At 51.6% G+C, this 12819-nt stretch overlaps 1 protein-coding gene across 3 annotated transcripts; it reads right to left on the reverse strand.

Moving 5' to 3' along the window:
- Positions 1–4666: 4666 nt before the first annotated feature.
- On the reverse strand, positions 4667–12651 carry LOC119709056 (globoside alpha-1,3-N-acetylgalactosaminyltransferase 1-like). 3 transcript variants are annotated; one of them, XM_038156346.1, is made up of 8 exons: positions 12522–12651; positions 12365–12440; positions 11685–11800; positions 10863–10925; positions 9636–9686; positions 9502–9537; positions 7378–7512; positions 4667–6125 (listed from the first exon to the last, which is right to left on the reverse strand). In XM_038156346.1, exons 3-8 carry the CDS (start codon positions 11747–11749, stop codon positions 5441–5443), a joined length of 1035 nt encoding a protein of 344 aa, XP_038012274.1. In that variant the 5' UTR covers positions 11750–11800; positions 12365–12440; positions 12522–12651; the 3' UTR covers positions 4667–5440. The 3 variants fall into 3 exon arrangements, with proteins under 3 accessions (XP_038012274.1, XP_038012275.1, XP_038012276.1); XM_038156347.1 differs by lacking the exons at positions 12365–12440; positions 12522–12651 and adding an exon at positions 11970–12061; XM_038156348.1 differs by lacking the exons at positions 12365–12440; positions 12522–12651 and adding an exon at positions 11841–11926 and having other exon boundaries at positions 11685–11754.
- Positions 12652–12819: the final 168 nt, after the last annotated feature.

Raw genomic sequence — 12819 nt, forward strand, 5'->3', positions numbered from 1 at the left:
CCGCCGAGCCGCCAGCGCCGAGCGCCGAGCGCGGCCGGAGAGCCGAGGGGCGGCAGCGGAGCGGAGCGGGGCGGGCGGCGCTGCCGGCAGGGAGGGGGCGGCTCCGGCTCCGCCCGGCCCCGTTACCGGGAGGGGGGAGCGCGGCCGCAGCGGGCTCCTCTCGGGGCCGCCCGCACGGGCACCGCTCCGCGGGTACCGCGGCACCCCTGGGCGTTTTGGGGGTGTTTTCCCCCGGGAGCGGGAGCTGGGGGTGGCGGCAGCCGTGGGGAGGCGCCGGGCAGACCCCGCCGGGGAGCGGGGTGGGCTCTGCGGGCGGGGACAAACAGGAGAAGAGCCTGGGCCGTGGCTGACAGGGACCCCCGGCACCACCCGAGCGGGGACAAACAGGAGAAGAGCTGGGGCCGTGGCCGAGAGAGACCCCGGGATCCCTCGGGCGGGGACAAACAGGAGAAGAGCTGGGATCGTGGCTGACAGAGACCCTGGGGTCCCTCGGGCTGTTCCGCTCAGGAGGAGAGGCCGGGGCAGGGAGCCAGGGCCCCGCACGGAGCCCCGGCCGCTCCTCTGCGCTGGAACAGGACAGAAACGGGGCACGGGGGGAGCCCCGGGCAGCGCTGGCGGAGCCGCGGGAGCTCGGTCTGTGCGGGAGCTGGGGAGCCAGCGGGGTTGCCCTGGAAACAGCTGCGGTCCCCATCGTTTGTCATGATGAGGCCGATGACACGAGCCATTACAGCGACGGCAGGAGGAGAAGGAGCCGGAGGAGGCTGCGCCAGCCCATGGCCGAGTGCTCCCAGCCGCTGCAGGGCTGGTTCTGGGCACCAGCACCCGCGCCGGCCCCAGCAGCCACCCCCCTTTCTGCAGGGTCACAGCGGGATGAGCGACAAGGGACAGGACACTGCACCTGCCCGTCCCGCTCCTCCGCGGCTCCGGGCCAGCTGAACCAGCGGCTCCGGCCGGGGAGAGCAGCCAGGAAAGGAGAAGGTGCTGCCAGGGCTCTGCCTCTGGCACTAGATGCTGCTACAGAGCCACATCATTCTAATTATAGTAACGGTGTCAGTGAGAAACGCGGCGAGAAAAACACGCACGTCAAAAGGTTAGAACTGTGTGATTCGCTGCTGGCAAAACTCACTAAAAACCACACCGGAATGAAGCACTTTTAAAATGTAATTTGTACTCATCTGGCTCGCTTTGACTTGGATGGAGGTTCAGCAGGGGAGCAGGGGGATGATGTGGGCATACAAGCAGGGGAGATTTGTGGTTAAAACTGCCTTTTTACTCCTAAGGCTTTACACTAGTTTTACACGAAACAGCGACATTTGGTGGATCTGTGCTTGAGCTAAATATAGCACAGGAAAAGTCACGTCAGTACAGCAACACTCGTGGGGAAAGGAGGGAGTCTGGTGGGCAGGCAGACATTCAAATGTCACTCTTCAGATGGGTTTTTCTAGTGATGCTTCCCTAAATCATTTGATTGTGTGGAGCAGAGCTCCAGGGTTGGGGATTTACCGTGAGTAAAGTACAACCCAACCCACTCCTGTAACTCCTGCTCCTGCTGTCCCCAGAACGGCCTGGCACTGGCACTGTCACTGTCACTCCACCTGGAGAGCAGCTGTTGCTCTGTGTGTGTCACCCCTGGGGTCCCACGGGGACTTGCTGGGACAGGAGGTGAAGCAGAGCAGGTGGGATTCAAGTGAGAAAATAATAACCTTGGTGCCAAGAGCTGCCCTTTGAGATCAGAGCAAATCCTCGCTGGGCGCAAACACACAAGAGACAGAGACAGTCCCTCCCTCAAAAAGCTGAACAGGTGAGACAAAGGGCAGGGCAGTGAACCCAGCAGCCCCGGCAGGGAGCTCCCAGCCTTCCAGCTCCTCTCCACCACCAGCCGCACGAAGGCAGCCGGATGCCCGTGGCTTTTGCACAAGCTGGTTTTGTGCAGGGAATGTGTGACTGGTGTTGTTCCCCCTCGTCATCCCCTCTGCTCAAAGATCATCTCATTTCCGTGCCCCACAGGCGCAGATCTCACCCACAGGGAGTTTGACTAAGCCAGTCCTTTCATTGCTGCTGCTGTGGGGTACACAACGACATTTCTGGTCAAAACTGTCCGGGAACATCACCTGTGGGAGGGTTATGGGAAATCCAAACCAGAGAGGAAAAGAATCCTAATCTGGCTAAGTGGAAATTATTTCTTGTCCTACCAGTGGGGAGAGTGAGAAGATCAGAGTCTGGCCCCACCTCAAATCATATTCAGTGCTGGGAGTTTCTGTTTCACATCACACAGAGAAATCTGCCCTTCGGGGGTGGATGCACTGGGCAAGACAGCAGCAGGGAGAAGGAAAGAAGCAGCCTGTCAGATGGGTGCTTAAATTAGAGGGACTATGAATGATGAGTCTGTTCCAGCTGAGCAGAAAGGGATGGAAGGAAAAAGGGGCCCTTGGGAAGGCAACAAGCTGCTGCTCTGAGGCTGGGCTGAGGGCTTGAGTGGGAAATACCTTGAGAGCACAACCACATCCCCAGGCAGTGGGGTTTATTTACATGTGGTGATTCAGTTTTCGTGCAGTTCCCTGCGTTTCTAAGTCCAAATTCCTTTGGCACAAGAACACGTAAGACAAGATTGTCCCCCGTGGTGAGAGTGTCACTGTGCTGCCTTCCTACCACGTGCCTCAGTTTCCCCACTGTGCCCTGGGTGTGGGTGGGGAATGCACATCAGAAAGCAGGTCCTGGTGAAGCTCCAAGCCTCAGGCTGCACAATCCAAACTGGGAGAAGGAAAGCTGGCTGCTGCTGCTGGGGGAAGGGGATTAATCAGCAGGAGATGACAGCAGAAGTCCAGCCTCTCATTAATTACAGGAGGGCACGAGCTGATTCAGGGAGCATCTCCCACGCAGCGCTGTGAGGGTTTTCCTGCAGACATTCTCCTCTCCCTGGAGGCACCAGGAGCTTGTAGGTAACTGCTTCAAACCACAGCCCCGTGGAGCAGAGCTGTGTCACACAACACGGGCCATGCCCCTGGGGAGGAGCTGCAGGCCTGCCAGGAAAATAAACATGTTTGGCACAGCACAAACCAGGCCATTACGGTGTCAATCAGAGGGCTGAGCATTCAGCCAAAAGGCAGCTCGGATGCAGAGCTCAGACCTAGCCCTTCACAATTTGTTCAAAATAGGCACCCCAGAAACACAGACCACCCTCTATCACCCATCATCTGTGCTGCAGGACTTGCTCTCACAGAGGATTTATGAGAATCTGCACAGGAATCCAATACTTAATGCGGCAGAGTGGAGCCCTACGGCTTCAAACCCAGAGCAATTTCCAGCAGAATTAAAGCACAAGGGGAACTGGCCATTGCCACAGCTGATCTGTGGATTTGAGGCTGCTGTGGAACTTCACGTTTTTCTTGGAATCTGAGTACTTTTCCACGAGGTCTAGCCCAGCCCAGCCACGTACTGACACCAGGAGATAAAATTATCTGGCTTGACTGGACAGTTCCTTCTGGCTGGTAAAGAATCTACATGCATAAATGTATAATTAGCATAATGACAACCCAGTTTCAGCATGGCCTTGAGGCACTAACTCATTTAACAAATAAGAAACAGTATTAATCCTGGGCTGGTTGGAAATGTGTCTTTCTGGAAATATTTGGATAATATTTTTCCTCACCATTTTGGCTTCGGTGAGGTGCCTGGCTACCCAACATGCATGGCAGGGGTTTCAGTTCTGGTTTGGTTATGTAAAGGGGCATCTTCCTCCTGCACCACATCACTAAGAACAGTCTGGAGAAAATGTAATAAAGACCCTTTGCTGGATTAAGCACAAATCAGCCAACCCAGCTGCCGCTGGGGCTTTGGGGCTGGAGGTATTTCAGGTACCTTATCTGTATTATGGGTCCGTGAAAGCTTTTCTAATTAGTCTTCTGGAAGATGAAATGCCTGCAATGACAGTGGCAAGTGCCATTTCCAGCCTGCTCACAGGACTGAAATGGCTCGTTAAGTCATCTGCAATCAGTGGTGGGGCCCTAAAGCTTTGCATACTTGATTCGCTGCCATACAGCAATTTTCTCGTGTGAAGAGAAGCAGGAACAGTCAGGCACCTCTTCCCTATTTTCCCTGTCTCTGCCAAATTAGCTTTTCCCCCCCCTCTTTTCTTTCTTTTCCCCCCCCTAAACCGTTCCCTTAGAAACAGCCCTCTCACCCTTTCACCCTGCTCCTCCTCTCCCCGGTGCTCCCGTGGCCTGTCTCCTGCTCCCCCTGAGAGAACAGGGGCTGGCGTGCTCAGCCCTTGGGTAGCACAGGGAGACGATGTTTCTGGCAGCCCTGCTGTGACAAGGGAGGTGGCGCAGGCACCCCTGTGCTGTGACCCCAGCTGCCAGCCTCGCCGTGCTCACCCGAGGGAGCTGTCAGGCTCTAAACGCCTGCTCCAGCTCCTCAGCACATGCAGGGAGAGGAAATGTTAACCCCAGCCCGCTTCCAGCTCCACACTGAACTCCCAGCTCCTCCAGAGCATTTCGTTGTGGAATGAAATCATCCTGTTTGCTGGAAAGGCATCAGCTCGTGCTGTCAGCTCCAGCAGCTCCTCGCCAATTTATTTCACAGAGCTCAGAAAAATTGGAGAGGGCTGAAGCAATGGAGAGGAACATGAACATCTCAAAACCAGATTTTCTGTGTTGGAAAAGATTACATGATCCACAGAGACGTGTGACCCAGGGAGAAGGTTCAGAGCACATCTGTGATTGAAATAAACCTGAAGAAGTTCAGTCTGCTCTGAGCTGTGCCAGTTCTGTCTACACTTGGGTCTCCAAAGCACAGACTGGAATTTGGGAGATAACTGCCAGATGAGTTCACGCTGTTTGTCCTGTCGGACCAGGGCTCTCACTGGCAATGCCTGGCACCAGCTCTCCGCTGAGAATGTCTAAGAAATCCTGCTGCACACCAGCCAGGGATAGCGAGCTCTGAGTGCAAGTTTCTCCTGATTCTGACAAAAGGCGTTAGTTTAAATCACAATTCAGGAAAATTTATTGCCCAGCAATGTTCCTTTTTTTAAAGTGAAAAGAAGTGAAAAGGTCTTTACCAAAACCCAAGGTCTTCTCCTCCACAGGAACGTCAAATACCATTTTGATCTTGTTAAACTTCCACCAGGCCTCGGGAAAAGGCTCAGGCAAAGGCAACTACAGCCATGCATTGGATAACTGGCCTTGTGGATGCCTTTTTGTGTGCTACAGCCTCAAGCAGGATGTATTTACAAAGAGTGGGAATCCAGAAACATTTTCAGTCTCACCTTCACTTTGACTGCTGCTTCTGAAATGCATTTAGACTCTGTTCTCCAGGGGAACTGTGCACATGGCCCCTTCCCAGTTTGCTCCTACCAGGAACGAAAATTCAAGGTGGGGCACATTCTGGAGGAACTAATTTTAGTGGGTTTGGCTGCATGGAGGATCTCTGCGTGCAGGGATGGTCAGTTTCTGACCTCTTTGTAGTTCTTATTCACCGTGGAAAAACGCACGAGGCGGATTTGGGGGGGCTTTGGCTTCCTGTCATCCCATATATACTCTGGAGAAAGCAGCTTGGAGGGTTTGTGGGACAAGAAGTGCCTGTTGAGGTGACTCTCCTCCTGCCAGGCTGCCATGATCCCGTTGGCTTTGTCTGCCAGGATGGTCATGTGGCAGATCTTGGTGAACTCATAGACTTTCTTGACCGAGCCTCCAAACACGGCCCCTCCGTAGTAGAAATCCCCTTCTCCCTCAGGGATGAAGGCTGCTGAGGAGCTCCTCCTCTCATAAGGGAACTGCTCTCGCGGCACATCGAAGTAGCCGGGGTGGATGGCCGCCACCGTGTCCCCCAGGGTCTCGGGGCCCCAGGGGTTGTGGAACACCATGTCGATGTCCAGGCAGAAGAGGTACTGCACCTGGCCGTGGCTCTCCTTGGCCACGTGCTGGTTGATGGCCTCCATCCTGCGCATGGAGATCTCCTGCCAGCCGGGGTGTTTCTGCACGGGGACGGTGAGCAGCCTGCGGCCGGGCTGCAGCCGGGGCCGGGGGATGCTCTGGGGGCTGTCGGTGAAGATGTAATAGTTCACCCGGTAGCCGCGCAGGAAGTGCCGCTCCGCCGACTCCAGGAAGCGACGCACGAACCTCGTGTACCTGAGCAGACACAGCCCGTGGGGCACAGCAGGGACAGGCAGGGCCTTGCTGCGGGCCTTCTGCAAGGGCAGGGAGTGATGGAGGAAAGGGCCGACGCCTCAGGTTTAGCTTTAGTGTTTTTCAGGTTCTGTGCTGCTTGAGTGTGTGGGTCTGGGTTCGTATTAGGGGGTGGCGAGCTCTCTGCACAGAGCAGGGAGACAAAGCAAGGAAGTCTATTATTTTCAGAAAAAAATTTCAAAAAAATTGAATTCTATTCAATTCAAAAAATCGAATTCTATTCAATTCAAAAAAATTGAATTCTATTCAATTCTCTAGCTGCTCTAGCTTGGTCTAGGGGACCAAGGACAAATGATCCAAATCTCAGGCCCAACAGCACAAACAACAGTGGAATGAAGAGAGGAAAACAAGAAGGATAGGACTTCATAACCTAAAGCTGCAACTGGACGATTAACGCCAAGATGCAAATGGAGCAGAACTTATAAAAGTGTGAGCCCCCATGACTGGTTGTCCATTTTTTGGTGGCCATTTTGGGTTGTGCTGCCCAAGGTGGATCTATTGAGGCCTCTTAATAAATCCCAACTTTATGGTTTAGCTCCATCTAGTCTCTGTTCTAGGGATCTAAGGCATCAGGGGAATGGCCTTCAGCTGAAGGAGGGCAGGGTTAGACCAGATTTTAGGAAGGAATTGCTCCCTGTGAGGGTGGGGAAGCCCTGGCACAGGGTGCCCAGAGAAGCTGTGGCTGCCCCTGGATCCCTGGAAGGGTCCAAGGACGGGTTGATGCAACCTGGTCTAGTGGAAGGTGTCCCTGCCCATGGCAGGGGGTGGAAGGAGATGAACTTTGAGGTCCCCTCCAACCCAAACCATTCTGGGATTCCAAGGGGATGTGTGGTGGATTATGAAGGGCACGTTAGAGAATGCAGGCCAAGGAGGGAGGAGAGTTCACTGATTACCACTGCACGAATCCACTCACCACACGTGGAACAGGTGGAGTGGAGGACAAGGAGTAAGTGGATTATCCCCATTTTGATCAGCTCCGATTCCAAAGGCACCTGCTAATTCTTAAAAAGCTCTGCCCACACCTCAGGTACCTCGAGCGCTGTCAGCCTGTGGGCTTGTGTGATTCCAGACACACTACAGGGGCACAAACCCCCCATAAACCAGGGCAAATTTCAGGGAAAGGAAAGCCCAAATCATCTTGCCACAGAGGAAGGGCATCACCCCAAGAGCTGTGTCCACTGAGTGCTTCCCTTACTTTCCTACAGCAAAGGCTGTCACCCCTATGGTGAGGTTCAGGGGTCTGTAGGCACTGTCCAGGATCTCAGGATCAAAGGTCCCTTCCCAGACGATGGGGGCCAGCCATGGTGTGACTGTCAGCACATCCTGGCGCCTGCAGGGGAAAAAAAGCCAGAAATGTTCATGAAACGGAGCTGTTCCTGCTGGTTTGAGGCCAGGAAATGGGAAAGAAGCACGAAAAAGGCAGCTAGAGAAGAGTGTGAATCAGCATTAATTCGCCATGGAAGGTATTAGCCTCAGATATTTTCTCCCTGCACTCTTATTTGAGGTTACAGAGCATGGACATTTCAATTCCTGGGCTGAAATTAAGCACTTAACACATCAGCAAAAAGCTGAGGATCTGCCAAAATCTCATTTAAGGACTTTCCTGCTGAGGAGAGTTTAATGACCACTGAACTCTCCGAATGGGAAGCTGTGCCTGTTTGCTACCAGCCTGATGCAGATTGCTACATGCAGATTAAAACACAAGTAATAATAATATGAAAATTACTCTAAAATATAGCCCATCGCTGTGTTATTAAAACACAGCTTGCAGCATGACAGCTTATTTTTCCAGTATTTATATATAGCTCCAACACATTCAGATATAATTTAAAATGCTGTATGTGAGCCAGCATTCAAATGTGTAACAAAGTTAGGAAAAAATCCTTAATCTCCTGTGAGGGAAGTGGAAATACTGAATATAAATGCAGCAGAGTCTGATTCTGCCCTATCACAGCTCTGCAATGCTGTTTCAATTTGCTGCCTTGTTTTCAGTGTTTCATTCTTACCTCTTTGATTCTAAAAGGAGATGTCATTTGTGGTGGAATTCACCCCAGCCTGCTCACATTCACTCCAGGCCAGGAGCTGGAGCTCTCTGCTAATGAAATTTGTCACACCCGGGGGCTGCCAGGCTCCCACCTGACACAGTTCCGAGGCAAAACAGCACCAGAAGCAAACTGGGGGAGCTGTGGGGAGCAGCCTGGTGCTGCAGGCAGCAGATCCACTCGGATCTTCCAGCCCAGATCTAATGCTTTCAGTCTGAGAGGATACAGGAATAACACTTTCCCTCCTTCCTGCAGCAATGCCTGTGATTGAAAGATTAAATTATACAGGAAGAAGAATTTGGGTTGGGGGAAATGCACGAACTGATCTGTCCTGTTGCTGGGTTGATTATCCTTTTTATTGGAGAGGGAAGGAAACAGGCACGCTCACTTCTCTAAGCTCTGTAAATTTGATTTTAAAGGGCTGCCCTGGCTTTCCCAATGAGCCATGCTCATCCTCTCAGTGCCAGTGACCTCCCTCCAGGAGACACAGAGCATGGAAAGCTTCAAGAACCTCCCCTCATTTAGCCCAGTACATACCAGCTGATCAAGCACTGAAATTTACTCCAATGTGGAAGAAATATTCAGGCTGAGCACATCCTGAATAAGTGGGGGAAATGATATATATGTGTGTGTGTGTACCAACAGGGTGTGTTTATTAGCATGCAAAGGAATGTGGCTGTTGAAGGTGAACTGCTCCAGGTAAAAGTCAGGCCAAAGGAGGCTGTAACAACCTGGGCTGCACAGAGAGCTCGTCCAAGCCACTTCTTAGTGCTGCTGTCCCAAGTCTTCCCTTGAACTCCCTGCTTTGGCTGTGCCTCAGAGATTTGGCTGTGTTTGCTGGAGGTCACACAGAGCACCTGCTTTATTTTGCCCTGAATGGGTTCAAAGCTCTCCCACAGCTGGTTCCAGCCTCAGCACGGCTCCAGAAGGCATTTCCCACTTTCAGATATTACAGAGCTGTAATATCTTACCTACAGATAAGATAAGTAATTTTTTACTTACAGCTATTACAGATCTGCCACCTCAAAAAGAGTTCCTGGCCTTGACAGAGTGTTCGTGCCAATGTGATAATTGGGAATTAACAGGAAGTGTGTTAATGAGTGTACAGTACCCAAACCCAAGCTCGGGGCAGCACGGGCAGCTGCTGACACACCCCTGTGGTTGGATTCTCATGGAACAAGGTCCTGCTCAGTGTGCCCCAGGACTCTGGAACCGTGAGTGCTGCAAAGTGCCCAAACCAAACTCAGCAGAAACAAAGCTCAAACAAAGAAACTTACTTTGGCGCCAGCACTCTTGGCTGCTGATAAAATAATCTGTAAAAAGGAAGAAATGTCCATTGAATAATACATGAATATGCCTGGAAGAGTGGAGCAGCAGTTTAAAGGTCAGGAGATAAAAAGCCAGTACTTACTGGGGGAAAAGCTGGATTAGCTTCTCTTCTGTATATTGGAGTTTCATGGAGCTGCACGATGGGGTGGGAAATGAGAGGGATTGTTATGCTTTTCTTAAAATATCAGCCAAGTTTGGCTTCAGGACCTGCTGTCCAAATGCAGACCCAGCTGCCGTGGACACTGCCCTGCCTGGCCCAGGGCTGGGCAGCACCTGCACACCTCCAGGGCTCCCCAGAGGGACAGCTTTGGGACAGAACACACAACCCAACAGGGACAGAGAGGTGCTGGCAGCAGTCCCGGTCTCTGAGGAAATCAGGCTGGGGTTTAGGGGTCAAAATCCCTGTGGGACTGTCAGCAATAATCATGTGTGTGCTCCATGCCCTGAAAAACTGCTCCTGGTCACCTGGAGGGCTGAACTACCTGAAATAATCACATTTCCAACAGCATTCAGAGAAATAAGCACCTGACCAGGCACAATGGTTTGGAATAATCAGAAATACCTCCATGAAACATCATTTTTTTTTTTCTATTTGCATGGCTTGGCTTTGTCATTATAAGAACAGGAGGTCATGGGAAAAGCCACAGCTTGTCACATCCCAGCCCTGGGGCAATGTGGCAGTGAGGAGGTCACTGGGGCCATGGCCCTGGCCCCTGCACAGTGTGAATTCCCTCCCGTGCAGCTCTGGGAGAGCTCTTGGCACCCAGGCCGGGTCAGGTCCAAGCTCAGAAGGTATTTCCCAGAAGCAGCTCCCCTTCACCTGCTCAGGTGCAGAGCTCAGGTGCTGCCATGGCACAAACACATCCACGCAGTGGGGGCAGAGCACAGACCTGAGAGGGGGGAACAGGAGCCTGATGAGAACTGGGGGGTTATTCCCGACTGTGCCAGAGCTCCTCCTGTGCCTGTTCATCTCACCTCCCTGGTTTAGGTGTCTCTGTCCAGCCAGGGGACACTTGGAGCACAGTTGTGCATGTGCAGGTGTGGGATTCCACCCAGCCAAGGAAGCTGCATTAACCTTCCAGTCCTGGGCTCTGGCACCCACAACAAACAAAGCCTCCCTCACCCGTGAGACCCTGCAGGGCAGGCAGGCCCCAACAGCACCGGCAGCTTTTTGTTTTAAGAGAGTGACTAACTACAGGTTCATAAATAAAGAACAAGCCACCTGTTAATCGCTGTTTGCGCTGTCAGTGAAGAGCAGGACTGTAACAATGATCCGTGTTACTCATTAGGCACAGGACAAAATACTTACAAGATTTCAGGGCAGGGAAGGTAGTAGGGCAGGTAGTGCACTTTTCCACTCCCAGCTACAGCCCTGCGAGAGCAAAGAAATGTTTTAAGACAGGAAATGTTGAAGGAAACCTTCCTAGGATTTTCCATCATCACCTAAGGACCTGGCAAAGATTTTGAGAGGTACCCAATTCCATATCTACTTTATTAATTAGTGTAGGATCTGCTGTGTTCACATCTTAGCACAATGTCCTGCTGCTGAGGCAAAATGCAGCTACCCACGAGGTGAAAGTACAGCAAACTGCAGCATCATAAAAATGCGATCATTCCTGATAATTTAATAATTAGTATTTTAATAGTTAATGGAAATGCCTTATCTCAGATTCCTTTCCAACAATGTTTGAGTTTGCTCCATAAGTCATACTCAGTTGTCAGAATATTCAGTTACAAAATTCTGTGTTTGAGAGCTGTGATGTCTGTGGTACAGAGCTGTCCCTGCTGACACTGGGGTGAGTTTGGACTGTGTGAGGAGACAGATAATCACCTCTGCTAAGGCCCGAGCTGAAATGTAACTGGAATATTCTATACTCAGGCATTTGTTTGTGAGTCACCTTGGTGTTAGCAGCCTGATTTGGACCCAATTGCCCTTTTCTCCTCTTTCCCTTAGGGCTTTCTCCCTCTACCAGTGCTTCTTTATCTACCACACAAATTGCTGCTCTTTCTTACACCTCAAAGAGGGGCTTCCCATAAAATGCACAGCCTTTATTTTTGTGTTCTAGGAGTTTTAGCACAGCATCTACACAGGGTGTTTTAGGTATGAGCGAGCTGCCCAGCAAGTGCTTACCAGAGAACTGCAGCAACAGCACCCAGGCAGACAAGAGATCCCAGCAGCACCTTCCTGGAAATCATATCTTCTGGAGGAGAAGGGAGGGCAACTTCTGAATTCCAGCAGCTTTCACTCTGCAAAGAGCAAACAGAAAGGGAAGAGGGCTGTAAGTACCTCACTCTGAGAGAACTTGATCATTTCTGAGAGGAGGATGAAGCTTCTTGGTGGCTTCTTTTTCAGTCTTTCTGAAGTGATAAACACAGAAGGCATCAGATTGTAAGAGTCAGGGTGATGAGGCAGCACCTGTAAAGTGTCTGAGCAAGTTCTTCATTTCAGGGAGCTTTAACCCCAGCTCTAGTGCATGGGGAGCCTTTCTGATTTCATTCCACTTTCTGTAGATTCCATTTTTTCACCTCACACACCCTTTGCAATTGAATCAAATCACCCACTCCTCTCCTATCAGAGAGCTAACACAGTTATCACCTGAGCTGATTAACTCCACCTTTCTCAGTCCAGGAACTACCTGCAAAGGGGGGCACTCCCTGCAAAGGAGCCTGAAGGAAAGGTAAACTGAGGTGTGAGACCAGCAAAGGAACATTTCACAATCCTAAAGCACCTTGGGTAAAGGTTAAGCCAAGGAAATTTTTTCCTCTACAACAGCCATGAAAAATCAACTTCCCCAAGCCCAGCAGTCTTACCTTAAAAGCTCAAATCAATCTCTTTTTCTGCTCCCAGGGAAGCAAAGGTGCCCACAGTGAGAACTTCGGTTGGTCCCTGTGATGAACACAAAATGTATTTGCGTGGAGTCTCCAAAGGGGTTACAAGCACATTAATTGTTATTCCTTTCATTATTACCTTCAGTGAGGACAGCAGCAGGGAGCTGGGGATCAGGCTCCTGCATTTTCATCTCACTGCTGCTTCCTCAGGACCCAACCTGTGTGCTCCTGCTGTCTCAGGACCCAACCCATGCTCTCCTGCTGTCTCAAGACCCAACCCATGTTGTCCTGCTCTCTCAGGACCCAGCCCATGTTCTCCTGCTCTCTCAGGACCCAGCCTGTGTTCTCCTGCTTCCTCAGGACCCAGCCCATGTTCTCCTGCTTCCTCAGGACCCAGCCTGTGTTCTCCTGCTTCCTCAGGACCCAGCCCATGTTCT

Source organism: Motacilla alba, chromosome 17 (assembly GCF_015832195.1).
Source record: "Motacilla alba alba isolate MOTALB_02 chromosome 17, Motacilla_alba_V1.0_pri, whole genome shotgun sequence".
Lineage (NCBI taxonomy): Eukaryota > Metazoa > Chordata > Aves > Passeriformes > Motacillidae > Motacilla > Motacilla alba.

What these genes read in the sequence shown, in the direction of transcription:
- LOC119709056 (XM_038156346.1), bottom strand. Translation starts at nt 11,749, where the DNA reads ATGATTTCCAGGAAGGTGCTGCTGGGATCTCTTGTCTGCCTGGGTGCT. An exon ending in CTTCCCTGCCCTGAAATCTT is followed by an intron (nt 9,687 to 10,862) that starts GTAAGTATTTTG and finishes CCCATCGTGCAG; the next exon opens with CTCCATGAAACTCCAATATA. An exon ending in ACAGCCTTTGCTGTAGGAAA is followed by an intron (nt 6,126 to 7,377) that starts GTAAGGGAAGCA and finishes GTGTCTGCTCAG; the next exon opens with GTACACGAGGTTCGTGCGTC.